Source organism: Girardinichthys multiradiatus, chromosome 7, assembly GCF_021462225.1.
Source record: "Girardinichthys multiradiatus isolate DD_20200921_A chromosome 7, DD_fGirMul_XY1, whole genome shotgun sequence".
Classification (NCBI taxonomy): Eukaryota; Metazoa; Chordata; class Actinopteri; order Cyprinodontiformes; family Goodeidae; genus Girardinichthys; species Girardinichthys multiradiatus.
The window spans coordinates 35,260,399-35,287,320 of NC_061800.1; the positions used below are offsets into that span (position 1 = coordinate 35,260,399).

General features: G+C 38.9%; 2 protein-coding genes across 5 annotated transcripts in view; both read left to right on the forward strand.

Annotated features, from left to right (window-relative positions):
* Window positions 1-24,757, forward strand: part of LOC124871262 (LIM and senescent cell antigen-like-containing domain protein 1) — a 47,755-nt gene extending 22,998 nt beyond the window's left edge. For 2 of the 4 annotated variants that reach the window (XM_047370434.1, XM_047370433.1), the window contains exons 2-10: window positions 9,884-10,043; window positions 14,810-14,876; window positions 15,013-15,133; window positions 16,283-16,432; window positions 16,774-16,924; window positions 18,089-18,181; window positions 18,943-18,991; window positions 19,147-19,222; window positions 20,607-24,757. In XM_047370434.1, the coding sequence (XP_047226390.1) occupies window positions 9,884-10,043; window positions 14,810-14,876; window positions 15,013-15,133; window positions 16,283-16,432; window positions 16,774-16,924; window positions 18,089-18,181; window positions 18,943-18,991; window positions 19,147-19,222; window positions 20,607-20,751 (1,012 nt within the window). In that variant the 3' untranslated portion in view covers window positions 20,752-24,757. Of the gene's footprint in view, window positions 1-3,529; window positions 3,923-9,883; window positions 10,044-14,809; window positions 14,877-15,012; window positions 15,134-16,282; window positions 16,433-16,773; window positions 16,925-18,088; window positions 18,182-18,942; window positions 18,992-19,146; window positions 19,223-20,606 lie in introns of those variants that run through there. The other 2 variants (XM_047370431.1, XM_047370432.1) reach the window with 2 other exon arrangements.
* A 1,828-nt stretch (window positions 24,758-26,585) lies between these two features.
* ranbp2 (RAN binding protein 2) overlaps window positions 26,586-26,922 on the forward strand; it is a 40,519-nt gene continuing 40,182 nt past the window's right edge. The window contains 1 exon segment of the mRNA XM_047370171.1: window positions 26,586-26,775. Coding sequence (XP_047226127.1) covers window positions 26,704-26,775 — 72 coding nt within the window. The 5' untranslated portion in view covers window positions 26,586-26,703.

A 26,922-nucleotide genomic window follows, 5' to 3' on the forward strand; every position in this document is an offset into this window, starting at 1 on the left:
ACCTTCTCATTCAAAGAGTTTTCTTTATTTTCCTGACTATGAATATTGTAGCTTCACACTGAAGGCATCAAAACTATATCTATATATGTATATATATATATATATATATATATATATCAAAACTATGAAGTAATACATGTGGAATTATATACTGAACAAAAAAGTGTGAAACAACTGAAAATATGTCTTATATTCTAGGTTCTTCAAAGTAGCCACCTTTTGCTTTGATTACTGCTCCACACACTCTTGGCATTCTGTTGATGAGCTTCAAGAGGTAGTCACCTGAAATGGTTTTCCGACAGTCTTGAAGGAGTTCCCAGAGATGCTTAGCACTTGTTGGCCTTTTGCCTTCACTCTGCGGTCCAGCTCACCCCAAACCATCTCGATTGGGTTCAGGTCCAGTGACTGTGGAGGCCAGGTCATCTGGCGCAGCACCCCATCACTCTCCTTCTTGGTCAAATAGCCCTTACACAGCCTGGAGGTGTGTTTGAGGTCATTGTCCTGTTGAAAAGTAAATGATGGTCCAACTAAACGCAAACCAGATGGAATAGCATGCCGCTGCAAGATGCTGTGGTAGCCATGCTGATTCAGTATGCCTTCAATTTTCAATAAATCCCCAACCGTGTCACCAGCAAAGCCCCCCCACACCATCACACCTCCTCCTTCATGCTTCACGGTGGGAACCAGGCATGTAGAGTCCATCCATTCACCTCTTCTGCGCCGCACAAAGACACGGTGGTTGGAACCAAAGATCTCAAACTTGGACTCATCAGACCAAAGCACAGGTTTCCACTGGTCTAATGTCCATTCCTTGTGTTCTTTAGCCCAAACAAGTCTCTTCTGCTTGTTGCCTGTCCTCAGCAGTGGTTTCCTAGCAGCTATTTTACCATGAAGGCCTGATTCACACAGTCTCCTCTTAACAGTTGTTCTAGAGATGAATCTGCTGCTAGAACTCTGTGTGGCATTGACCTGTTCTCTAATCTGAGCTGCTGTTAACCTGCGATTTCTGAGGCTGGTGACTCAGATAAATTTATCGTCCGCAGCAGAGGTGACTCTTGGGTCTTCCTTTCCTGGGGCTGTCCTCATGTGAGCCAGATTCTTTGTAGCGCTTGATGGTTTTTGCGACTACACTTGGGGACACTTTCAAAGTTTTCCCAATTGTTCCAACTGACTGACCTTCATTTCTTAAAGTAATGATGGCCACTCGTTTTTCTTTACTTAGCTGCTTTTTTCTTGCCATAATACAAATTCTAATAGTCTATTCAGTAGGACTATCAGCTGTGTACTGAATCCACCTCCGGCACAACACAACTGATGGCCCCAACCCCATTTATAAGGCTTGAAATCCCACTTATTAAACCTGACAGGGCACACCTGTGAAGTGAAAACCATTTCAGGTGACTACCTCTTGAAGCTCATCAACAGAATGCCAAGAGTGTGCGGAGCAGTAATCAAAGCGAAAGGTGGCTACTTTGAAGAACCTAGAATATAAGACATATTTTCAGTTGTTTCACACTTTTTTGTTCAATATATAATTCCACATGTGTTACTATATATATATATATATATATATATATATATATATATATATATATATATATATATATATAGTAACACATGTGGAATTATATATTGAACAAAAAAGTGTATATATATATGCTGCCACCACCTAGTTTGGAGTTGAGGCTCCAATGAGCATCTATTTGTAGAGCAGGGTCATGAAGACCGTTACACAGAGACATGTCTCAGCTGGATAGACACACACACACTGGGCTTGGACATCATGACGTAGACTCCAGCATTCATTAATAAATCTTTCGTTCTGCTGTAATAGTGTAGAAGCTGCTTCTCCGTTGGAGTGTCAAAGTTGTTTGTCTCACTAGAGAGTATTTCCGGATCTGGCTTAGCGTTGTTTTGATTTTTTGCAAAGTGGTCATTAATTTGTGGAGCCAGTTGAGTGCAACCACGTAAAGAGCTATTTATCCAGAAATGAGGCAGAATTAGGGTTTAGAAGTATGTCAATTCTTAGGCCAGTGTGGGATTTTGAAGGATTCAAATATTTTATAATTGATCCAAATAGTTTCACTGGTTTTAAACTTGTAGTGTTTGAGGGCCTGAATCCAGCCACGCTCTTTTAGAGCTGGAAATAAACGGCTCATAACTAAGCACATTAAGTTATTTGCCAGCACGGGGTTAAGTTGTTATTAGAAAAGGTGGACAGGAAGTTTAACTTGGCGATTATGACTGAGCTAACCAGTCACTGCACTGGAAGGGGATTGCAGCCAAAGAGGCTACTTGTCACATGCTGAACTCTGTTTTGATTATTTTGGTGTATAGCTGCACGTTCAACAGCAAAGTCTGTGGATGACGAGAAAACAGTGATGTCAGATTCAAAAACCTGCTTGGCTGCAGTTGTGCACTAAATTTAGTTTTATGTTTTCTCTCTCTGCATCACTGGAAATCTGCTAGAACAGTAAAATCCTTTAGGTGAATGTTATGTGAGAAACTCATATCTAGATGTGATGGATCAATGAAACTATACTGGAGCTTTAAGCATTTCCCAGTTGACAGGTCGATTGTTTATAGCATCCTAGATTTACACATTAGCACGGTAAACAACAGCTCTATGTATATTCCCTGTAGAGCAAGTAGACCTTTATCTTTATCCTTACATTTCCAAAAGTCTGCCAAAATAACACTGAGCAACTTTGCTGTACTCAGTTAAGGCATCCTGTTATCTGCTGACGTTTAACTCTGTTGTGGCAGCCTGAAAGTACTACGGACGAGCCTCTCTACAAAATACACTAAGTGTTTTCAAGGAGCTTCTTACACCCCTCTGTGCATCTTATAACATAAAGGTAGCTTGCTTTGAGTCTTCTTCCTTCAATAGCAACTTCCACACTGAAGGGTGTTGTTACCACAGCCCTTTTGGATTTTTGAGTTTAGGATCTGAAACGACTGGTCTCCGGTCCTTCTGGTCAAGTTTAAAATCCACCATTTTGAGTCACTAGCGGATTTCTGTGTGTAACATTGTTTTTTTAAGTTTCCCTAAATCATAATCGTGGTGTCTATTGAGATCAGCAGTTTTGTTTTGCTCAGTAATGCCAAAGAGATTATGAAACAAACATAGTTATCAGTTTGCTTTGTTTCTGTTTTTGTCAGTACCTGACTTGTTTACCCTCTGCTGGTTTCTCTCCATTGCTTCTCCAAGAAAGCTCCAGCTGTTAAACAGAAAAACAAGAATGTTAAAGTATGAGGCTGTTGCAGAATGAATCAGTGGAAGAAATAGTTGAAATTAAAACTAGGACATGTGTTTGTGTACATCATTATGACACAGTGACCTCCACAGGCGTCAGGGTGGGCTCTTTATTTCGGTATCCTGCCCAAGAATAGACAGTGAGTGTGACAGGAGGGGAGGCTGAGAGTGTGTGTCTGTGGATAAGGTAGCAGTAGGGGGGAATGAGAGAACAAGTGGGTGTTGAGTCCATCAGTGACGAAGTCTGTGTGTTTAAAAGGAAGAGAGAGGGAAGGAGGGATTTCCCAGCACAGTTTGATCTGCATCTCGTTCCCCCTCCTGCTAAAGTTAGTTACAGCTCCAACACTTACAACGATCAGAGGGTTTTAACCGGAGCACAAGGAGATTTGACGGTAGTCGCTCCGTGCGTGGACTCCTCGAGGTTGAATCCTCGAGTTGACTCAGTCTGCTGGAGATGAGCTTGGATATGAACGGTCGCACCCTGCCACCTTCAATACCTGAGGATGGCGAAGCCCCGAACCACATCCACCACAGAGAGATGAACGGCTACCACCAGAGGCTTCAGGCTGGGGATGGGGGAGAGGATGAAGTCCCGGTGTCCAAGTCTCAGAGACGGAAGAGTGACGTCAAAGTCTATAAAGAATTTTGTGACTTCTATGCTCGCTTGTAAGTTGTGGTAGATCAAAGAAATAGTTTCTTAGGTGTTTTGGATAGAAGTTCAACAAATCTGGTGGTGAAAGTTGCATTTTAAACCACACATGTGGGTTAATATGAAAAACATTTTGCTAATCAGGTTGAAGGGCACAGATTTAAACTGTCTTCTTAAACTGTTAGCTTTGAGAGAGTACCATGGTTAAGGACTTCTGAGTTAATATCCTGCCTTGCTTTTACAATTCCAGCATAATTACCATGACATTACCCTAAATTGATCATTTTCATACATCTGCTTGGTAATGTAATGCTGGAAAAGAATGTTACAGTGGAAGTATGTGTTTGGGAATTTGATCCTATTTGCTGACATGTTATTAGGGTGTTAAGTCTGAGCTGACTGCACTGTTACACAATGTGAGGAATTGTTTCATTGCCGGGCTTAACCGGGCAGTTTGATTAGCTCAAGCTGCTGTTTGTCTAAGGATATCTGTGAACGCTACAGGAGGGAACACACAGGGAGGGCTATTTTCATGCCAAGGGTGGAGGGGAGTTAATGCAAAATGGAATATGCCAGCTGGCATTCAAAATATGTGGGTTTGAGAGACAGGAGGGCTAAATATACATACTGTTTTTCTGACCGCTCTGAGGTTATCATCTACTGCAGGAAAGCATGGACATTAGGTCAACCTTTTTGAGGAGAAAATTTAAACCTGGTAGAGGTAATTTGACCTCAGATGAACTGATTAAGAAGCAGCTACCACCAGGTGCTTCTATGACACCGTTTTTACCTGGCTGCCATTTATCTACTATGTTATTGCTGATGAAGTAGATTAAAACATGATTTTAATGGTGATGATGAGAGTGTACATAAGTTTCTGACCAGCACTGTTTTTCATCGTCCCTTCTTTGAACAGAGACCATCTATTGCTTTGGTTCTGGGGTTGATATGAACACAGAATCCGTCCCCTACTGCTGACTTCAGAGAGGAAGATACGTTAGCTTTGTAGTATTGAATGTAGCTCTTTCATCACCACTTCCAGAAATACACTCACTGCTAAGTTTACAAGTGGCGACTGAACGTCTTTCATTTTTTTTGTTTAAAACTATTTTCAGACTTCACACGTAAGCTACACTTGTCGGCGTTTTACGGCAGCTGACTGCTTAAACCCGAGAGTAGGTATACTACAAATGTCAAAACTTGAGCGCAGTTAGCTAGCCTGATACCGTTTATTCAGAAATGCCTTGATTCGGGTCCAGACCCAATGCTTGGAATCAGATCAGGACATCCCCACTTTTTACATATCTTTGGCTGTGGTGCTCTACTTATACAGTGCAGTAAAACAAACCTGTGTTCATGTTTTGTTTTACGTTATGTATTCAGGTGAAAGTTTGAATTTCAAATGACTAATTGATTTTTTTTTTATTTGTAATGTATGCAGCTCTACCTCAAGAGCTTTCAGGTTCTGTTTTAAAATCGTTCAAATACAAAGACCATAGCTTTTTACGGCAGCTGTCTTACGGTGACAAAGACCTTAATGCAAAAAGTATTTGGTCTTTACTTTTTACATGTAAACTGGAAAAGCATTTGAGTTCATGTGTGAATCTGGGGTCACATATGTTTTCCTTTCTGCTATGTGTAAGTGGAGTTGTCTCAATAATTAGAACTGGATAATGTGCTGACTTCACTGCTAATTGAAAGTTGAAAGCGTAATGAATACCATACTGATGCCATATGAGAATTCATGCTGAATGAGTGTGTGCTTTAAGAAGATGCTTCTTTCATGCTTTTTCTTTCTTATTCCCCTGCCGATTTAGCATATATATATACAAATACATAGACCAAAACAGAAAACATATGGATATGTTGAAATGATGTTAGAAACAAAGCTCTAAGCAGGCTTTTTACTTCCTGTTACCTTGTAATCTCTTTCCAGGTGCCAGTCTTTAGTATTTTTATTTGTGGGAACTTAGCTCACATGCATAGGCTTGTGTTTTCTTTCTTTGTCTTATGTGTGATCTTAATTCAGATGTATAAAACAGCTTTTGAGCATTTCCCAACAAGGCTAAGAGATATGAAAAATTGGATTAGATTTTATTAAAAAATGCCTTTTTTCCAAGCTCCATAAATCCATTGGCTGTGGGTGCTAAACCCTGAGGGAGGGGGGGAAATGCCTGAGGGATGTATCACTTCCTCACACAACTCCTTTGGACAGGGCAGGGCTGTCAGTGTGTTTGATATCAGTCCAGACAGAGTATAAAAAAATGTGTATTTGATAATCCTGCAGCAGACTGGAAACATCTTGCCTCAATGTGGTATTTTTACAGAGCATGCCAGCTAAACACACTTCTTTACAAGGTGCATAATATAATAAATATCTAATAAAGTTGCCATTGTTCAAATGTTGATACGTTTAGAGTCAAACGTTAAAATGAGAACAAATGAGTCGTGTTTCTGGCTGTTTTTGGAGTTCTTTGAGATAAAGTCAGCATAACTAAATAAAAATTACCAGGTGGTTTCACTTTCTGATAATCCTTCATGGTCTTGTGTGTTTATGTGTTGCCTTCACACATCATAATATTCTGACCTTTTAAAAAGGAGGACAGCCAGGATTGTTCCTCCTTTCTTTGTGTTTTTCATATCAACATATCTGCCTGTTATATATTTCCACCTATGTCCACCGTGGCAGGTATTAAAGCGCAGGGCAGGGACATTATCTCTGGATTGTGTATTCTTATTCCAAGTCTTCAAGCATTTAGATTTGATGTTACAGAGGTTTTTTGTGGGTAGCAAAGTTTCATAGTTCTTGATGCCTGTCATTGATATTGAAATTGCATACTTTCATAATATCCTGCAGCTTTAGTCAAAATAAAATCTGGAAGCAACTACTTAGGCAACCAACTCAAAATTCTAACTCTGTTAAGAAGCTGTTGATGTGAAGATAATTAGTGATGATTAAGATCTTTTTATCAGATGTCTAAAGTGTATTTGCTTTAACCTTTTGGTAAACTGCTTGTTCTCTGTGTTATGCTTATTTTTTAAGAGTTGTCTCAATCAGGATTTATGTCTCCAATAATAACGGTAGTTGCGAAAACCAATCCCTTATGATACTTCATTAAAGTTAATAAAATGAATGCCATGTAGAATCAGAAGGATTGAGTTTCAAGCTCTCAGGAGTGCTTTTACCTCTGAGGTCACCCAAGGTTTCTGGTTAGGATTGACCCGGATTTGCTTGGATGCAGTGACGGCAGTTCTTCAGCTGGTTAAGAGCACCCTCAGTTCAGGTTCTTACAGATTTTGTTACTGGCTTCGTTTTCTATCTAAGGGGGGTGTAAGCAGGAACAAGGAGCAGGGCAAGGTGGTCTGACTTGTCCAGGTGGCGGAGGGGACTTATATGCATGCTTCAGGTTGGAAAAAAACCTTTTCTAAAGTGATCTCCCATCTGGTGGGACATTGTACAAACTTTACGAATGTGGGGAGCACAGGCCAAAAACAAGTCAGGGAGAACCCAGTGTTCTGGCTATGCCTTCCAGGACGTTACAGAACCTCTGAAACTCACCGGTAGTCTCGATGCGATAGTTGTCAGCTCGACTTGGGCGTAGGAAAGTTTCATAAGTATTACACCTACTCACCATTGATGTTCTGGATGCTGCACTTGACATACTGCTCCAACACTGGTTTAATCAAGTTAAGACAAACCACTAAAATGTTCTGACATGTCACCAATAACAGCCATAGCTTTGTAAATTTGAAGTAGGAGAAAGTCTGTACTGGTTGATGTCTGACAACAATTTATCATTAGCGTCCTTCAAAAATGCTCACATGGGTAAAACCCACCTCAGAATAAAAATAAAAAAAGTTAAAAACAGTTTGATGGAAGTTTAGGTTCGTTTTTTTCATCAACATGCAAATAACAGTCCAAACCAGAGAGTTTCTATTTGTTAAGTGTCTTTCTCTGTTTTTAAAAACAGTCTGCATTTACATTGCCCGATGGATTCCAATCAAAAACACTGTAACACCCCTGATCTTACAATCCAAAAGAAGAAGATGAGCATGGCTAAAGCAGTGATAGGCTAAAGTTTTTTCCAAAACATTTATATCTTGTGTTTTCTTTGACACTGTCTACAGTTTCTTCTCAGTTATTACTCACACATGTTTGATGGGAACTGAGCCAGGACAAAGAGAGGCAGATGTGGGAAGAAAGCGTCTGTACTTTGGAAGCGGTTTTTGCATCTGGGTTGGTGTGAACTAAATCTTTAATATGTAAAAGGCGTCTCATAACGGTGAACCTGTAAAGTTAACATGTAAACACATACACTCATGAAGTCGAAGTTTCTTCTTCAGACTGTTTGGTTCCTCAAGCACTTAAACTCAGATCGTCCTTGATTCATGGTTTAGTCATTTGATTTCTGTGTTTTTAGCAGCTAAACTTTGGAGACTCACAATACTAACCCAGTGACATTGAGTATCAAGTGGCTAATTAATGTTCATTGGTTAACAGGGCTGCACGATATTAGGAAAACGTGTTATGTGCCAAAATATTGGTGAATGCTGTGACAAAAATATGATTTGTGACAAATAAACAAATAATGTTTTTGGTCTCTTTCTTGCTGCTTTGTCTGCTGTTTTGACATTTAACAACCTAGTTATAATTAGTTTATGACTTTACCACTTCTTCCTTCAGCTTTTAAGGTTGCTTTAAACAACAAGTGTCACCAGTTATATTACAGGCACAGAATCTGAACCCATACTGCCTAAAAAAGTTGCTAACACCTACTACAGTCCATACAGTTCTTTGCGATATGTATATTGAGTGCAGAGATATTGAGATAACAATGAGTTATATTGCGATATATTGTGCAGCCCTGTGGCCTACAATAAAGTTTTGCAAGACATGCGAATGGAAATAGGCACTGATTGTATAAACTGGTCACACAAAACGTAGACGCACGGCTCACCGAAGCAATATCACAAACGAACAACTGGTATCCAGAGTTGGGCTTCATCAGGGACTGTGATCATTTAACCATGCCTTGATCAGGACCCTGATTGAGATGTCCCTACCTATTCAAGTTTAACATACTATTTGTTTTATTTTAGATTGAAAATAGTCTTAGGTTAATACTTTCTGGGGTTTGCTTCTTAAATGTTTGAGCTTCGGATCTTTATCTCTAAATGTCAGAAAATATTACCCATCCCTGTTAATATATTACTGTACATATTTTGCTTCAATATAAAACCCTCTTTATCTGATAAAAAGATGTTATCAGATCAACATTAATCCCCCAAATATTTTTATTGTTCTCTGTCACATAATCATTAGTCAACCTCAGTGTTTTTATGTAAATCCTGTTAAACCAAGTTTGTCCTCACACCTTGGATTTGATTAGCAGCAACTTCAGTTTGTGCCAGAAGGACGACATGCAGGTTTTACTCCTCGCCGACCCTCCCGCCCTGACCGACCAGAGCCAAAATAAACCTGGAAACTCTTACATCACATGTTCCCTCTCTGCTGTTTCACTTGGTTAAATCTTCCAGCTGTTATCACACTGTGGGAAATGTGGCAACAACTTTTTCAATATTGCTTTATGTGTTCTGACATGACCCAAGTTATTGTCTATCTGAGCGCTTTCCAAACTCGGTTCTGTGCAATTCATTGACATTTAGGAAATATGAAACTAATCACATGGTCACGCTCAGTCAGTGTGTTCAGAAACAGTCGAATCCAATACATCAGGTTTTTATTTATCTCAAAGATCTGAAATATTAATGTTAGCTCTTACGATGAAAAACATCTGACGATAATTGCGCAATGTTCAGCTAAAGATGGTAGTGACTGAGTTCACGCCTGGGAAAAATCAGGTTACCAAATCTCTATCAGCTAGGATCGATTATTTGGTTTTTACGTGAATTGTGTCCTTTTTACATGATTTAGTGCACTTTGTCCTGACTTTTTGCTTGTTTGTGTTTGACCTCAGCAACATGGCCAACGCCCTGGCTAACGCCATGTGTGAGCGCTGCAAGAGCCGCTTCGCCCCGGCAGAAAAGATAGTGAACAGCAACGGGGAGCTTTACCATGAGCAGTGCTTTGTCTGTGCACAGTGTTTCCAGCAGTTCCCAGAGGGCCTCTTCTATGAGGTAACTTTATATGCTTTAATACATTAATAAAAACATGCAAGACACAGTAACTCTTAGGTTTAGGCTCTACCTGGGGGTGAAACGTTCTGCTGAACATGCTGCTTGTGTGTTCTTACAGAGCTGTAAAACTGTATTTGCCCCGCTCAGATTTCTTACGCTTTTGCTTTTTTTTTTTTTGTCACACTTCAATGTTTCAGATCATCAAACAAATTTTACTATCAGAAAAAGGTAACCTGAGTAAATGCAAGAAACTATTTTATAATGGTTATTTCATTAAGAAAGTGATCCAAATAAACCTGGCTCTATGTGAAAAGGCCGGTTGGACCGCCCATGGCAGCAACAACTGCCATCAAGCAATAATTGGAGGCATTTTGAACCAATTTCATCCACTCTGGAGGATTTTCAAGCATGAAGGGACTGTGTAAAGTCACTGATCATAATCTCAATCAGATTTAAATCTAGGATGTACTAAAGAACTCCAAAATCTTCATTTTCTGTGTGTTTTGTGGTCTCTCAGCGGTGGACTTCTGAGTTTACTTTGGATCATTGTCCTGCCCCTGGTGCGCTCATACGTAACAAACCGATGGTCCGTCATTCTCCTTCAGGATTTTCTGGTAGAGAGCAGAATTCATGATTTCATCAATAAACAGTAAGCCATCCAGATGCTGAAGCAGCAAAGCAGCCCAGACCATCACATTACCACCACTATGTTTGACTGTCAGTATGATGGTCTATTTATAAAATGCTGTGTTCGTTTTACACCAGATATAACGGGATGTACACCTTCTAAAAAGTTGCCATTTTATCTTGTCATTTCACAGAATACTTTCCCAAATTTCTTGGGCATCATTCCAAGATTTTTATGTCTGAATGTTACTGTAGTCTTTAGTCAGGAAAGTTTTTTTATTCCAAGAAGTTGCCCTCTTGGAATAATTCTAGACCACTGTGGTTCACTAAAATCCCAGTGGCCTCAAAGATGGATTTGTTATGCTCTTCAAACTAATACAGGTCCTTCTCAAAATATTAGCATATTGTGATAAAGTTCATTATTTTCTATAATGTCATGATGAAAATTTAACATTCATATATTTTAGATTCATTGCACAGTAACTGAAATATTTCAGGTCTTTTATTGTCTTAATACGGATGATTTTGGCATACAGCTCATGAAAACCCAAAATTCCTATCTCACAAAATTAGCATATCATTAAAAGGGTCTCTAAACGAGCTATGAACCTAATCATCTGAATCAACAAGTTAACTCTAAACACCTGCAAAAGATTCCTGAGGCCTTTAAAACTCCCAGCCTGGTTCATCACTCAAAACCCCAATCATGGGTAAGACTGCCGACCTGACTGCTGTCCAGAAGGCCACTATTGACACCCTCAAGCAAGAGGGTAAGACACAGAAAGAAATTTCTGAACGAATAGGCTGTTCCCAGAGTGCTGTATCAAGGCACCTCAGTGGGAAGTCTGTGGGAAGGAAAAAGTGTGTCAGAAAATGCTGCACAACGAGAAGAGGTGACCGGACCCTGAGGAAGATTATGGAGAAGGGCCGATTCCAGACCTTGGGGGACCTGCGGAAGCAGTGGACTGAGTCTGGAGTAGAAACATCTAGAGCCACCGTGCACAGGCGTGTGCAGGAAATGGGCTACAGGTGCCGCATTCCCCAGGTCAAGCCACTTTTGAACCAGAAACAGCAGCAGAAGCGCCTGACCTGGGCTACAGAGAAGCAGCACTGGACTGTTGCTCAGTGGTCCAAAGTACTTTTTTTGGATGAAAGCAAATTCTGCATGTCATTCGGAAATCGAGGTGCCAGAGTCTGGAGGAAGACTGGGGAGAAGGAAATGCCAAAATGCCAGAAGTCCAGTGTCAAGTACCCACAGTCAGTGATGGTCTGGGGTGCCGTGTCAGCTGCTGGTGTTGGTCCACTGTGTTTTATCAAGGGCAGGGTCAATGCAGCTAGCTATCAGGAGATTTTGGAGCACTTCTTGCTTCCATCTGCAGAAAAGCTTTATGGAGATGAAGATTTCATTTTTCAGCACGACCTGGCACCTGCTCACAGTGCCAAAACCACTGGTAAATGGTTTACTGACCATGGTATCACTGTACTCAATTGGCCTGCCAACTCTCCTGACCTGAACCCCATAGAGAATCTGTGGGATATTGTGAAGAGAACGTTGAGAGACTCAAGACCCAACACTCTGGATGAGCTAAAGGCCGCTATCGAAGCATCCTGGGCCTCCATAAGACCTCAGCAGTGCCACAGGCTGATTGCCTCCATGCCACGCCGCATTGAAGCAGTCATTTCTGCCAAAGGATTCCCGACCAAGTATTGAGTGCATAACTGTACATGATTATTTGAAGGTTGACGTTTTTTGTATTAAAAACACTTTTCTTTTATTGGTCGGATGAAATATGCTAATTTTGTGAGATAGGAATTTTGGGTTTTCATGAGCTGTATGCCAAAATCATCCGTATTAAGACAATAAAAGACCTGAAATATTTCAGTTAGTGTGCAATGAATCTAAAATATATGAATGTTAAATTTTCATCATGACATTATGGAAAATAATTAACTTTATCACAATATGCTAATATTTTGAGAAGGACTTGTAGATGTTAGTATGTTGTTTTTTTTCCATCCATTCTTGAATTCCTTTAGATTGGATCATAATATTTTGCTTTTCCAGGTCCTTTTGCCTGCTTCATGTTGTCAGACAGCTCTTCTTCAAGTAATGTTTTGATTCTACAGATCTGGCAGTGATCCCAGCTGGATAGACTCGTGAAATTGAACAAAATGTGGTTAATCACCATTAATTTATGATTTAACAATGGAAGCGGGGCACATAGGCCCAGGTTCATGTGGATGAAAATCATCATTTTCAAACGGCTTTCCGTGTTGATGCAGGTTATTGCTGGCTGGTAATAAAATTTGTTTGATCGTTTTATCTGCACTGATGATAACGTAAATGTAAAACCATGTGTGGACAGCTCTGTTGGCACACAAAGCAAATACAAACCACTGTTTGGTTTTCACCTTATAGGCTGTGATTAAAGATACAGTTTTTCTGCTGAACTAAGCCAATGAATGTGATCACAACCTTTAAACCGTATCAAATCATTAGAGTCCTGTTTCCAGTAAATCATCCCTCCATAGATTCCCCGAAGAGCCCAAGGCCTCTAGTGTTTACCACACATCTTGATGCCTCCGATCAATAGACATCAAAGACAAGGAGATAAAGTTTTCATTCACTTATTGCTATAAATACACAGTGAGCTGGAAATGACCCATCATCAAAGTGTTTGAACAGCGGCAAGATGCAGGAAAGATGCACAGTTGCAGCTGATTTAATGACAAAGAAGAAAGAAAAAATCCAAGAAACAAATATTTTCCTTCTTTTTGTCCTGATTTTTTGTTGAGTAGTTTCAGTAATCAAAGTGTTTACTCTCTGTCTGTAATTATCCCCACCTTTATATTATTATATCACAATTTCGTAATTAAACATCGCTTAAACTCCATGTGTATTTAACAGTGCTAAATGTGTTGACTCTTATAAGTACCTGGGTGTTCAACTGAACAATAAACTGGGCTGGAGTCTCAACACTGAAGCACGAAGAAGTAGACTCTACGTGCTAAAGAGGCTGGGATCTATTAGAGTCCTGGGGGTGCTCTTTAAGCCCTTTTTTTGACTCTGTGGTGGCATCAGCCATCTTCTATGGTGTAGTATGTTGGAGCCGCAGGAACATCAGCATCAGGAACACCAGCTCTGTCTTAGGACTCCCCCTGGATGCAGTGCAGGTAGTGGGGACAGAAGGACTCTGGACAACAGTGATGTTGGACTGCTGCATCCTAGGTGCACAAAGGAGCGTTATCACAGATCCTTCCTCCCAGCATCTATTACACTTTACAACCAACCGCCTCAATAAGTGTTTACATCCCTTCTGTTTTTGCACAGTTCTTCTATTTTTTGTGAATAATGTGTTGTTGTTTCTCATGCACAGTAACAAATGTGCTTTTTGTAAATTTTCAAATCATCCTACTCACTGGCACATTTCATTTTGTATGCCATTTTTATTAACTGTACAGTTTTTCTTTTTTGTATGTTGTATTTATTTCCTTTTCTGTTCAGTCTACTCTTACTTTTTTATTTTTAACATTTGTGAGTACCTGAATGCTTTCATTTGCCTTTTATGTTGCTGCTGGTACACATGAATATACTCACATTTATTGTGGGACAATAAAGGATATTTCTGTTCTATTCTATTCCAGTTTAAAATTATACCAGCCACACATAACATTCTGATTCTATTTTAACAATCCCACTTACCTAATAGTGTCTTGATGGCCCTATTGCTTCCCAGTCACCCCAGACACACCGGTCCATGACCTCCTTTACATCCCTGAAGGAGTGCTGTGGTATCTGGCACTAAGATGTTGGCAGTAGATCCTTTAGATTTGGCAAAGGTGGAGGTCTTTACAGATCAGACATCTTTGTCCACCACATGCAGATGATTGACCAGGGAATTTAGAGCCTGAGTCTAATCTTAAGCTCATTGTTTTGATCCTCAAAACTCTTACTCAGTTTTGTTCATGACTCTCGTTAAGCTGCTATTGGGTCTCAATTGCTTTCTCCAGACAAAGTTTTGTGCTCACCTTGAATTTGTCAGTAAAATACACTTAAAGACCCGTGTGCAGTACTTTATGCTGGAGTTACAGAGATAAATTCTTAAAGTAAAACAGCCGTAATATATTTGTTTTGACAGTTTGAAGGCAGGAAGTACTGTGAACATGACTTCCAGATGCTGTTCGCTCCTTGTTGCCATCAGTGTGGTGAGTTCCTCTTTCTTCTTCAGCCGTTCAAAGCCTAGTGAGAATGGACGCTGGAATTTTTACAATTTAAAAGCCTAATTACTGTGTAGTTGTCTGCTCATGATCAAGTTTCTGTAAACCTTTGTCCTCCTCTCAGGTGAGTTCATCATTGGCCGTGTCATCAAGGCGATGAACAACAGCTGGCACCCCGAGTGTTTCTGCTGTGACCTTTGCCAGGCTGTCCTCGCAGATGTTGGATTTGTTAAAAACGCCGGACGGTCAGTGCTGGTGCAGTCGTTAACTATCATTTCTTCGTGCATATTTCGTGTTACATTGTGCAATGGCATGATTCTCGGGCTGTGAAAACCTTGCATAAAAATAACACTGTAGTTTCACAAAAAATGTACCTAAAGCTTATTACGCAATCTAATTGTTTTTATTTAAAAACCATAAAGCTGTAATTATTCATACTGCTTCTAAAATGTTTACTTTTCTGATATTTTGATACATACTCTATTCATACTTGTGGAGAGTGAGAGAATACAGGTGTTGGAAGTCACTCTGTTTAAAATCTGTCAAACATTTTATGTCCTCATTGCAGTAATGAATTGATTTAATCAGTTTCTCTCAACCGAACATATTTAGCAGACTCATAGGTTAAATTCTACTTCAGATAAAGAGTCATTGCCAGCTAAAACAGTAGGTGGTTTTAAAAGATGTACACAGCACTGGAAGACACACTCTAATTATAGAATAAACACCCGATAAATTTACTGGCGTTTTAATTAAAAGTGCGTATTGCTTTGATTATTACACGGATTATACCCGTTTGCCGTTCAGCTCTTTATAGACTACAGCCAAGAGCACTTCAAGCTAATATTAGCTGGTTAATTAATCGACCTGTCTGCTTGGGCAGAGCTTTCTGTCAGCTGCTTAGCAGACATGTTGTTAGTGGCTTCACAACTGTACTTTCAAAACAGCGTTGCCTTAACAACAGTGATGGGCGGCCCTCCTTTAGCCTCAACAAACAGTTGTGTTAAATGTGCACCGAACCTGGTAGATTAGGGGCAGCTTGGAGCTATACTCTGCTTCAAACAGCTAGAGAAAATCCAATCAATGCACAACAGTCCTCTTAACATCTCAATAGAATGACTAATGCAGTGGTGTTTACTGGTTAAAGTCTTGGTGTAACTTCATACCTTAACCAGCCTGTGTCGAGTTATGACAGTAAACATTTGCTCAGAAAATCAGTTTATTCTGCTTGATAAGGTTTTTATATGAGTTTTATCTGATATTGCTCTGTAAATCAAAGTACCCTTGGAAAATCAGACCATAGGCGATGAAAGCATGTTTTTAACCTTATCGATCCCATGAGAGACAGAGTTTCTAATCAAGATCTCCTCTCTGTTTTTCCTCTCTCCCATCAGGCACTTGTGTCGTCCTTGTCACAACAAGGAGAAAGCCCGCGGACTCGGAAAATACGTCTGTCAGAAGTGTCACGCCATCATCGACGAGCAGCCGCTTCTGTTCAAGAACGATCCCTATCACCCGGATCACTTCAACTGTACCAACTGCGGGTAAACACACCGCCACAAACAATCCTGATCACAGTAGGTGAATGATGCCAGTGGCAATGAAGATGGCCTTCAATAAAATTTCTACTGCATGTCTTAACATTTAAATACACATTTTCAGAATTTATGTTGATATTGTGTTGAATGCTCTCATAAATCTTCTCATTGTTTTCCTAAAAATATGTTTTAAAAAGAAAACTTAAAACAGCAACATGATTGACTAAAAACCTAACACTGCCATCTAGTGGATAAGTTGGGGAACTGCATCTTTGTTAAATAAATATTACATCACCATGTTGGTTCAGCTAATGTTTAATATGATTAAACCTTCTGAATCTCCACAGTAAGGAGCTGACAGCTGACGCCAGGGAGCTGAAAGGGGAGCTCTACTGTCTACCCTGCCACGATAAGATGGGTGTGCCCATCTGCGGCGCCTGCAGGAGACCCATCGAGGGCCGCGTCGTCAACGCCATGGGCAAGCAGTGGCACGTTGAGGTGTGATTTTTAATCTTCAAGACTCTACTTAAACTCATTATTTCAATTATTTACATCTAAAAGTTTAGTGTGAAGCAACTACGGGAATCTTGTGGTTAAGTTAGATGGCACCCTTCACATTGTACTGCCCAAAGCAGGTTTATGTTTGTCAGCAGATTTAATCAGCTGTCATTATTAATGAATCAACATCAATCTTTTTTCCAGTCTTTAATGGTCACATGCAGTTTCTTTGTTTCACTTTCCTTGATGTTTAGCATCATGTGTGTACTGTGTGTGAGCGCCCGTTTCAGGGCCACCCATATTACGAACGAGGTGGCCGTGCCTATTGTGAGCGACACTTTGACATGGTGAGGAGGGGGGCTTGCGGATCAGTGTGTGTGAAGAATGCTGCCCCGTCTCCCTGCCTGACTGAAACTGACCAGCCTCCATACAGGGATTACTGTAATTTAAGCTTAATAATAATTATTATTGCTGTGAAACTGGCTCATATTCTCAATAAAGTTCTTTATCATTAAGTCACTTTAGAAATTTTAATTATTTGTTTATTGTACAGGGACCATACGTAGGAGCATAACTATTTCTCAAAGAGCTAATTTGTTAAAGCTTAAAACTATTATTGATTTGAAATTAACCCCTCAGTCAAAATTATGATGAAGAATTTTCCAAACAAGCCTAATTTGGATTGTAACACTTTGAATCTTAATACTTTTGTTTTTTAATTCAATTATTTTATTTTTTTGCTATTAATTTCAAGGGTCCTGATACGTTCTCTAGTAATTTTTGACGTTTTTTCCCAGTTTAACTATTCACAGTTGGATCTCGTTAATTCACTGTACAGCTTCCAATTAGTCAGAAAAAAAGGAAAATTTTAATTGTAGGTGACTTCCTCATTTTCAAAGTATGATCTGCAGGTTCTATTATAAAATTATGATACAGATATTTGGATCCTCTCCTCTTTGGTAGTCTCGTCCAATTTCTCCAGTCCCTGTTTGGATGCATCAGCAGGACATCTGGAAGGAACTGATCTTTGTTGTGTTTTGGCCTCATAATGTAATGTATAATCCAGAAATGTCCTGCTGGCTTTGATGTACTCAAGAGTATCATGGTGTTACTGAATGACTTATGTGCTAACAATGTGTGCTTGGCCTTGGGTTGTGCTTGCAGCATTTTGTGTGTGCTAAGTGTGAGAAACCCTTCCTGGGACACCGTCACTACGAACGCAAGGGCCTGGCTTACTGTGAAACGCACTACAACCAGGTAACACTTGCTACTGATGACATCATTTGTTTTGCTCTTACTAATGGATGTTTTCAGTGGGGTAATAAGGTTCCCACGCTTGGTAGCTTTACAGTGTAGTAAAATAGCACATTTCATCAGTCATAGATTTATTCCCCAGTAATGTTCAGTGCACTCTCTCCTATCCATGATCCACAATTCATGACAATGATAGTTATTTTGTCCCAGTCAAAGTGTCTGTGAGTCAGCCTCAATCAAAAAGCGGCTCCATAGAACATGGCCATCGCCATCTCCTTTGGGTTTCGGCTGAGAAAATCAAAGACGGTATTAAGAGTTTTATCTGCTACTCTTGATACCAATCATTTAAAAATGCCTTCACCGGGACCCAATTCAGTACCAAATCTGATGCATAATTTATACTTTCATTATTGGCTGAAAACGGAGAACTTTTAAAACCTAAAAAGTCTAAGATACAATGATCAACCTTTCTAAGTCATAATGGTCTACAATACACATGAACGGAGATAATACTGTAATAAATATGTAATGAAAAGACACCATAATTGATTGCAGCAATCAGCAATGCTTATTAAAATGAGTTTATAACAAATGTTTTCTGTGATTTCTTGGGTCTTTGCTTACAGATCCCTGGTAATCCTGCACCCTTTGTTTGTTTCCAAGCCTTCTGACAACAGCATGTTGCTTGAGCCATGACAGTAAAAAAATGTTTTGCTCCATTTCTAATCTCCGGTTTCTCCCTCTGAATCCCCCCTCCCCCTCAGCTGTTCGGAGATGTTTGCTACCACTGCAATCGTGTCATTGAGGGAGACGGTGAGGAATTTCTTTTCAAACAAAACCGTTTGACAATTTATGTGTAGTGCAGCACTGTTATCATGAGTTGACATATTTGAACAAATAGTGACGGTTAGGCCAGTAAATCAGTATCGTTTGTGTATAATCTGCTATTTGTGTCTGTTTATTTCCAGTGGTGTCTGCCCTAAATAAGGCCTGGTGTGTCAACTGCTTTGCCTGCTCTACCTGCAACACCAAGCTCACTCTCAAGTAAGTTTACAGCCTGCTGTGTCTTTTATTGAAATTCAAACGCTTAGTTATCATACTCTTTATTTAGAGGTTTGTCTCAACAATCACTGTTGGTGACTGATGTAGACATACATTTTTTGCCAATTATTTTTCAATTCAAAATGTTATGAAACGTGACAGCAGATATTTACTAATATACAATATTCACTCGCTCCAGAAGTATAAACTTATATTAGCCAGCCCCTTCTAATGCGACCTTATTCCCATCACTTCTTATTCATAAAGAAAACATACTTAATTACAACATTTGTAATCCAAAACAACACGTAACAGTGATTAGAACAAGAGATACAGCTGCACCTCAATAAATTACAATATCATCAAAGTTCATTTATTGCATTTCGTTCAAAAAGTGACACCCATCTGTTAAATTAATTCATTTCACACAGAGTGATTCGTTTCAAGTGTTTGTTTTGATGATTATGACTCACTAATGAAAACAGAATTCAGTTAGACAGAAAATTAGAATATAACATGAAAACACAGAATACAGAAAAATCCAAATGCTGAAAAGTTTGTCCATGTGCTGTACAGTAAATACTTTTAAAACTTGGCCGGGGCTTTTTTTGCATAAATCACTGCATCAGTGCAGGGTGACATCCTTGCAATGCTGTGATTATCTTGCTTTTGTACCTGTAGACTTTTTCCTTTCAATCAACTTTCCATTAAAATGTATGGATACAGGACTGTGGGAACCGACAGCTTGTTTAATGACCTTTTGACAGCAGTCTTGCCTATGATTGTAGAGACCATAACATTTCTGCATTAAAAATATTTTTTCTTATGTAATATCCACATTGTCTATGAAACTGAATATTGGGTTTTTATCAGCTGTTAGCCATGATAATAAAATTAGCAGAAATAAATGTTTTAAAACATCACTCTGTGCGTAAATAAGTTATATTATTTACGAGTTTTACGTGTTGATGGGTATTTCTAAATAATAAAAACTTTTTCATGACATTTCTTCTGTATAATTTAGATTCACCTGTAATGACAGCGCAGTCTTTACCGGGTTTCTATCAGTTTATGCATTTAATTTTTGCCATTTTTTATTTTTTTGTAACAAACGTCTTCAACTTCTTCTTTGCATGCTCTGCAAAGTGTTTCATGACTTGCAGCCTCGCCTCTAAGACTTATTTTTTTTTCTGTGAACTTTTAGACTGATCTTTCCTGATTTCTAAACTGTCTGTTTTTGTTGTCTTTTTCCCATCTCTCCCCTTATTTATTCCCACCTTCTCTTTGTCCTTTCTGCAATCTCTACACAATTCTTATTTCTCCTAAACTGCTTTCTATTCCTTCTGTCCTGCGACTGTTCATCTCTTCATCATCCCTGCGCCGTCAGGGATAAGTTTATTGAGGTGGATCTGAAGCCAGTATGCAAACACTGCTTTGAAAGGTTCCCGGATGACATGAGACGTCAGCTGGCCAAGCGTGAACGTGACTCAAAAGAGAAGAAGAAGAAACTGTTGATACCCATGTGTCTCTGATTCCCCTCTTTTTCTTTGTCCTCTTCGCAACTGTTCCTCCTTTGGTCGGTTTTGATCTTCCTTTACCCTTGTTAGTCTTTCAATTTTCTGCCACCTTTTAACCCTAAAACCTCTGTTACACTGAGCTCCTTAAAGCAGAGATTTGGCTTAGTTGTACACGTTTGAGTGATGCAATGCTGAAATGTTTTTCCCACACGTAACCACCTTTGAGCAGGAAATAAAAAATCAGGGTTTGGATCAGCACTTGCTATGCAAACAGCAAAATCAGATCAGTCACTGGCTGAAGGGAAAGCTTTGTTTCGTGGGTCCCCCAGTCTGTCTGGTATAAGGAGGAAAACCATAATCACATCCGGCAGCTTTCTGGCCTCATCTGAGGAAATCTAAAGTTTCCTCATGGTGTTACTCGTGACCTAGTCTGGTTCGTGTATAAATACTTTGACAGGGAACGTCGTTCAGAAATGGCTGACTGAAAGAAATTAGAGGGTTAGCCAACATCTAGGAAGAAATAATGACTGGTAATCTTTATGCGGACCCATACAGTGGCGTTTGTTGTGAAAAATATAGTTGTTTATCAGTTCAGTTTATTTACATAGTACCGATTCATAACAACTACCGTCTCAATGCACTTTCTAAGACAAATTCATATCAAATTAAACAAAATGCAGCTCAGTCCTAATTCAGTTCAAATTAATCCAGTTCATTACAACCCGTCAGAAGCGAAGCGCTGTCACCCAGGCAAACGAAAGTAGAGCTATATCAGTAAAACGTAAAAAACTTTATTGGTCTAACAATATACTTTTGACATAAGTACAACATACTATCATGTTATCGCAAAATACTTTTCATTTGAACAATATGAATGCTATATTGTATTAACAAGACAATATATCATTCAAACATTAAAACGATGTTAACTTTGATATGTACTTACCTTATAACATTATGATGTTGATGATGGTATAAATAAGTGGTTAAGAAAATATCTTGTCCACTGAAACGCATTACGTTCTGCTTCATTGTTTGAATTTAGCCATGGAGATTATGCAGCAGCTTAGACAATATAGTGATGATCATGCAGACACTGAGAAGGAACAAAATTCATGGGTTGGTACAGGAGAAGGAATGGGTCTGATCCGCTTGAAGTTGCAACTTTTCTCATTGATTGAACTGGAGTGCATTCAGGCGGTTCCGTGAGACATTTACAGATGTATCTGGACCCATACCGGGCTAAGCTAAGACAAAATTGGCCAAAACGTACCCCATGTTAATGTGGCTCCGATAACAAACTGAAACCATTTGAATATGTGTAGATGATTGATGGCATTTCTGAATGTAAAATGTTTTTGGTTCACTCATCTAGTCAGATTCAGATCCAGTTACACACAACCCAATTCGATCCAAATTATTATACAACGCAGCCAAGTTAAGTTGATCATCTAATTGTCGGACAGTTAAAAGTTATCTGTCTAAGGAAGATCAGCTGATATCATCGAGGCATTGACTCTCATCCTGAGCAAAGCGTGTGGCAACACTAGAGAGGAACCGCTCCGTTTTAACAGAAAAAAATCCTCCAGCAGAACCAATCTCAGTCGGCTGTCTGCTACAACTGACTAGGGGTTGAGAAGACAGGAAGCAAACAAATAAGCAGGTGCTCCAGGAGTGCTTTTTGTAAAAAAGACAAAGATTTAGGGGCATCAGTTTCTCCATCAATGGCTTTCTTTAAAATTGAAAGACCATTAAGAAAGCATGCACTCAGCCAGGAAAAACAAAGTACAAAGAGTTAGTGGCATTTAAAGGTCTGTCATGGACTCGGCCCAGTTAGGAGACAGCTAAACTCCGAACAACAGAGCTGGAAATACTTACAATGAGAGAGAAAATCAAAGAGACTATCCAAATGGCAGCAATATCTTCATCCTGAAAGACACACAGCTGAACACAGAAGCACCTGCTAAATGTACTTTCTTTGGAAAGACAGAAAACAGGTAGAACACTTTTTCTCATTTTGTAATGTGCTGTAGTTGAACTAAAAGAAGAATAATGACCAGGTGTCAGTTTGTTACAAAGGTCAAACACCCTGGGAAAAAATTGTGAAAGATATGGACCAATGATTAGGAACGGTGAAAAACAAAAGCATTTATTTATCATTTAATAATGTTTAATATGATTTCCCATGGTAGTGCAGTCATAAACCAGCAACAGTTCTATACCAATAGATGTTTTATTGTTTTGTAGCGAGGTCTTACTTCCAGACTGCCACTGCTTATCTTTTCACTCCACAGGAACAAGTTTGTGGAGTTCGACATGAAGCCGGTATGTAAAAAGTGCTACGAGAAGTTCCCCTTGGAGCTCAAAAAGAGGCTGAAGAAGCTGTCTGAAGCTGCTGGACGGAAGTGAATAGACGGTTAAGCAGCTGAAGGAGATGAAACCCTGAGGTGGCCATGCTCGTGCCCCCCACTGAGAGTCCTTACTTGCAGACCCACACTTGAAAAGTGCTGTGCCTTGATTTCATGCTCCTTAAACTGGTTTAGCTTTACTGTTAAAGTGCCTTTTTGCTGAAATTCTGCTTTGTATATTTTTTTTTAATATATTTGCTTGTTTCACAGCAACATTTATAGTACACATTCTATATTTAAAAGGCTGTTAGAGAGGTAGAAATATGACAGGTTGTTTAATCTGTTGTCTGAAGCCAAAAAATGTCTCCCATTAAAATAATAAACCTGCTGCCTTTTCATAATAAAGGCATAAATTCAACACAAACACAATAAAAAAGATTTTTTATTAACTGTGTATACACAACACAGTATACTCTAATGTTACAGGCTTTATAGTAATATTTATCCTTTTAGGAGAAAGAAATGTGTATTCAGTTAGAAGAAGTTAAATGAACTCTTTGTGCACCAAATAATGATTTTTGTACAGCATGCATCAGGAGTGAACAAGGTATTTTAGATTGCATGTTACAGTATTTACTGTACATTTTTATATACCATGCAGTATATATGTTTGCAATGAAATAGTAATAGATGTTATAAAATAAACTAAGGATTATTTAGTTATTAATTTATTTATTAATAAGCATTGTTTAAATAATTAATACTTTAGTCATTAACAATTTATTATTTTTTTATTATTTACTAAACATTATTATTAAAAGTAATACATAATGAACGATCAGTGAACTGATAGTCATGAGGCAATGAAAGATTAGATACAAAACTATAATATAGGCATGAAATTAATCCCAATTATTTATAAATCCACCTTTATTTAGTTAATACATAATATGGATACTAAAGCAGAAAACTGTTCCCATGCAGTCCACTCCAACATTTGAACTTCTACTTTAAAAATCCGTTTTGTTGAGCAACACGATTTGAAAACAAGTGCTGAACACGTTAAGTGCCACTGTGACAGGATTTAATTTACAGCAATTACCGCGTGTGTTACTACTTGTCCAGAGACCGGATGTAGGACTCATGTTCAATGTTAGTGTGTTTACTTCTGTTGATCATAAATCCAGTGAAAGTGATCCTCTTAAAGGAGTGTACCAACTTCCTCGGAGCTCAGACTTGATTTGGGAAAAAAAGCAAGAGCCCACTGTTTCAAAATAATTGTTTTTGCGCTGTACTTTATCTTGTAATGCTTCCTCTTTGCATTTTGATTCAGTACTAAAAATAAAACACATTCCACAGTCATGTAAACACAAATGTTTCTTTTTTGCTTTTCTGTATTATGCAACTTTTCTTATGCAGAAGCACCCAATGGACTGGTTGTTGTTAGGCAGAACTTCAGCCGCTCTATAAATACTGCTGGATGTAGTTTTATTTGATATGTTACAAAATATGTCAGATAGATTATGCAAAATAAAATGCGCCTGTCGTACTTACTTTCCCTCTGAAGGTTTTTTTTTTTTATTATAGACAAAACACCAAAGTGCATAATTTATACTTTGTTTTATTGTTGCTTTATTGCTGTCGATCTGTCTGAATAAACACATTATATCCAAGCTTGAAATGTGTGTGGACTGGTGTTTTCAAGTTAAAGGGCTTTACTTTTGGGTTTAATTGGGATTCAGGATTAATGGTGTACAACACTATGGCTGATAGCCTTGTAAACTGCAGTGATCAAACCTATAAACAAACCAAATCTAAATGCTTCGATAATAAATAATTACAGACCTATATTCAATCAAACATTTCTGGCTAAGATCATTGAAAATACACTACAAAGTGTGAAGGGATTGTCTGGGACTTAGCTAAATTGGTTTGGATCTTGTTTGGCAGACAGGGACTACTTTGTAATTTGGTGTTAATAAAGCTGGGCAAACTAAAATCAGTTATGGGGTTCCTCTAGGAGCCATTCTCAGAGCACTATTTAATTATCATCTATATAATTCCCATAACTTAGGTTATAGAGTACTACAGCATGTCTACCACATGTATGATGATGACATTCATTCCCGCAGCCCCCCCCCGTTCATGGGTCAGAATTTCCTTAAGCTTAATGCAAAAAAGACAGAAGTCATTGGGTTTCGTCCCAAAAATGCAAGGATAGAGATTGGCTGAGCTAGACTCGATGGGGCTAAAGACCACAGACCAAACAAGAAACATTGGTATTTTTGGACCCAGACCTACAGTTTAACAATTAATGAAGCCTCTTAATAAATCAGCTTACTATCACCTTTACACTATTACCAGTATAAAGTGTTTCTGTCAAAACCGGACATAAAAAAACTGGTGCCCAGTTTTTTTTTATATCCGCAGGTTAGATTGTTATTACGGTTATTCATAATCCTGCTGCCAGAGTCCTGACCAACACCACCATAATGGATCATATCACACTTGTTCTTGAATCACTGCACTGACTCACTCTTTGTAAAAAGATATATTATTAAATCTTGCAATTGGATGATAAAGCACTGAATGGTCTTGGGTATGAATACATTTTTGAGATTGCAATTGCAATTACTACAGGCCATGTAGGAAAAACAATAAACATATGGAAGAACGTGCTCTGACCAGAGGAAGCCACAATTTTACTTTCTGGTCTACATGTAAGATATTATGCCTGGCATAAAACTAACACCACACATCACATGAACACGCAATCCTCGTGATAAAACGTGGTGGCCGTACCATGTTGTAAGAACAAATTTCTTCAGTGGGAACACAGAAACTTGTCAGAGTTAATGGGAAGACAGATGGAGCTAAGTATAGGACAATTCTATGGTTTCTAGGCTGCAAAACACTTGAGGCTTGGTTCACCTTGCTGCAGGTCAAGAACCCTAAATATGAAGCTGAAAATACAAAAAAGTTTTGATCAAAGCATATTTATGTAATGACACAGTCACAGTTCAGGCCTAAATCCAATAAAAAAAATTATTTTAAGACTTAAAAAGCAAAATTAAAACATAATAGTAAATTAAGGTTCTACAAAATATTAACTCAGGGAGGTTGAATACATGTGCAATTTTCAGACTGAAAACATGCCGGAAAGAAAGTTTGAGAAAAACAACCATATTCCAAAAAAAAACAGGAACTTAAAAGCCTGAATAGAACTGATCAAAAACATCTTAAAAGTACAAAGAAGGACAATGAGCAAAGATACTGCTGCATGTAAATAAAGGTAGTCTGCACCGTCAGCCACACTCATTAATTCAGTGCAGGTAATAGAAATACCTTTTTACTTTATGCATGTTTACGTATTCTCTTTGGACATTATCGGCCCTCTTTTAAAATACAGTGCGTCAGCGTGCGTCAAAGAATACTCAGATCTGATTGGTCAATGAGTCTGTTTCAAGTTTGCGTAAGACTACGTCTGCCATTTGACTGCGCACTATCACTATGGGGAGTTAACGTGATGTTAATGTCAGTGTTTTCTTTTACATTTCGTGAACTCTTCCAGCCTGTGAATTGTGGTCAGCTCTTATAGAAGTCCCCGACGTCTAAAGCCATGAGGCGGAGTAAGGCTGAAGTGGACCGCTACGTTTCCTCCGTACAGAGTTCCTCTCCTTTACTCAAAGAGGTAAGATAGTCCCAGCGGCTAACCAGGTTAGCCTGCTCCCGCTGCTAAGTCTGAGCCGCATGTGACTTTTAGCCGGCGTATAGATTCAAACCTGGCTGTATTTCATCCGAACACCACTTGTAGTTTTGAACATGAGAGCTTGTCACC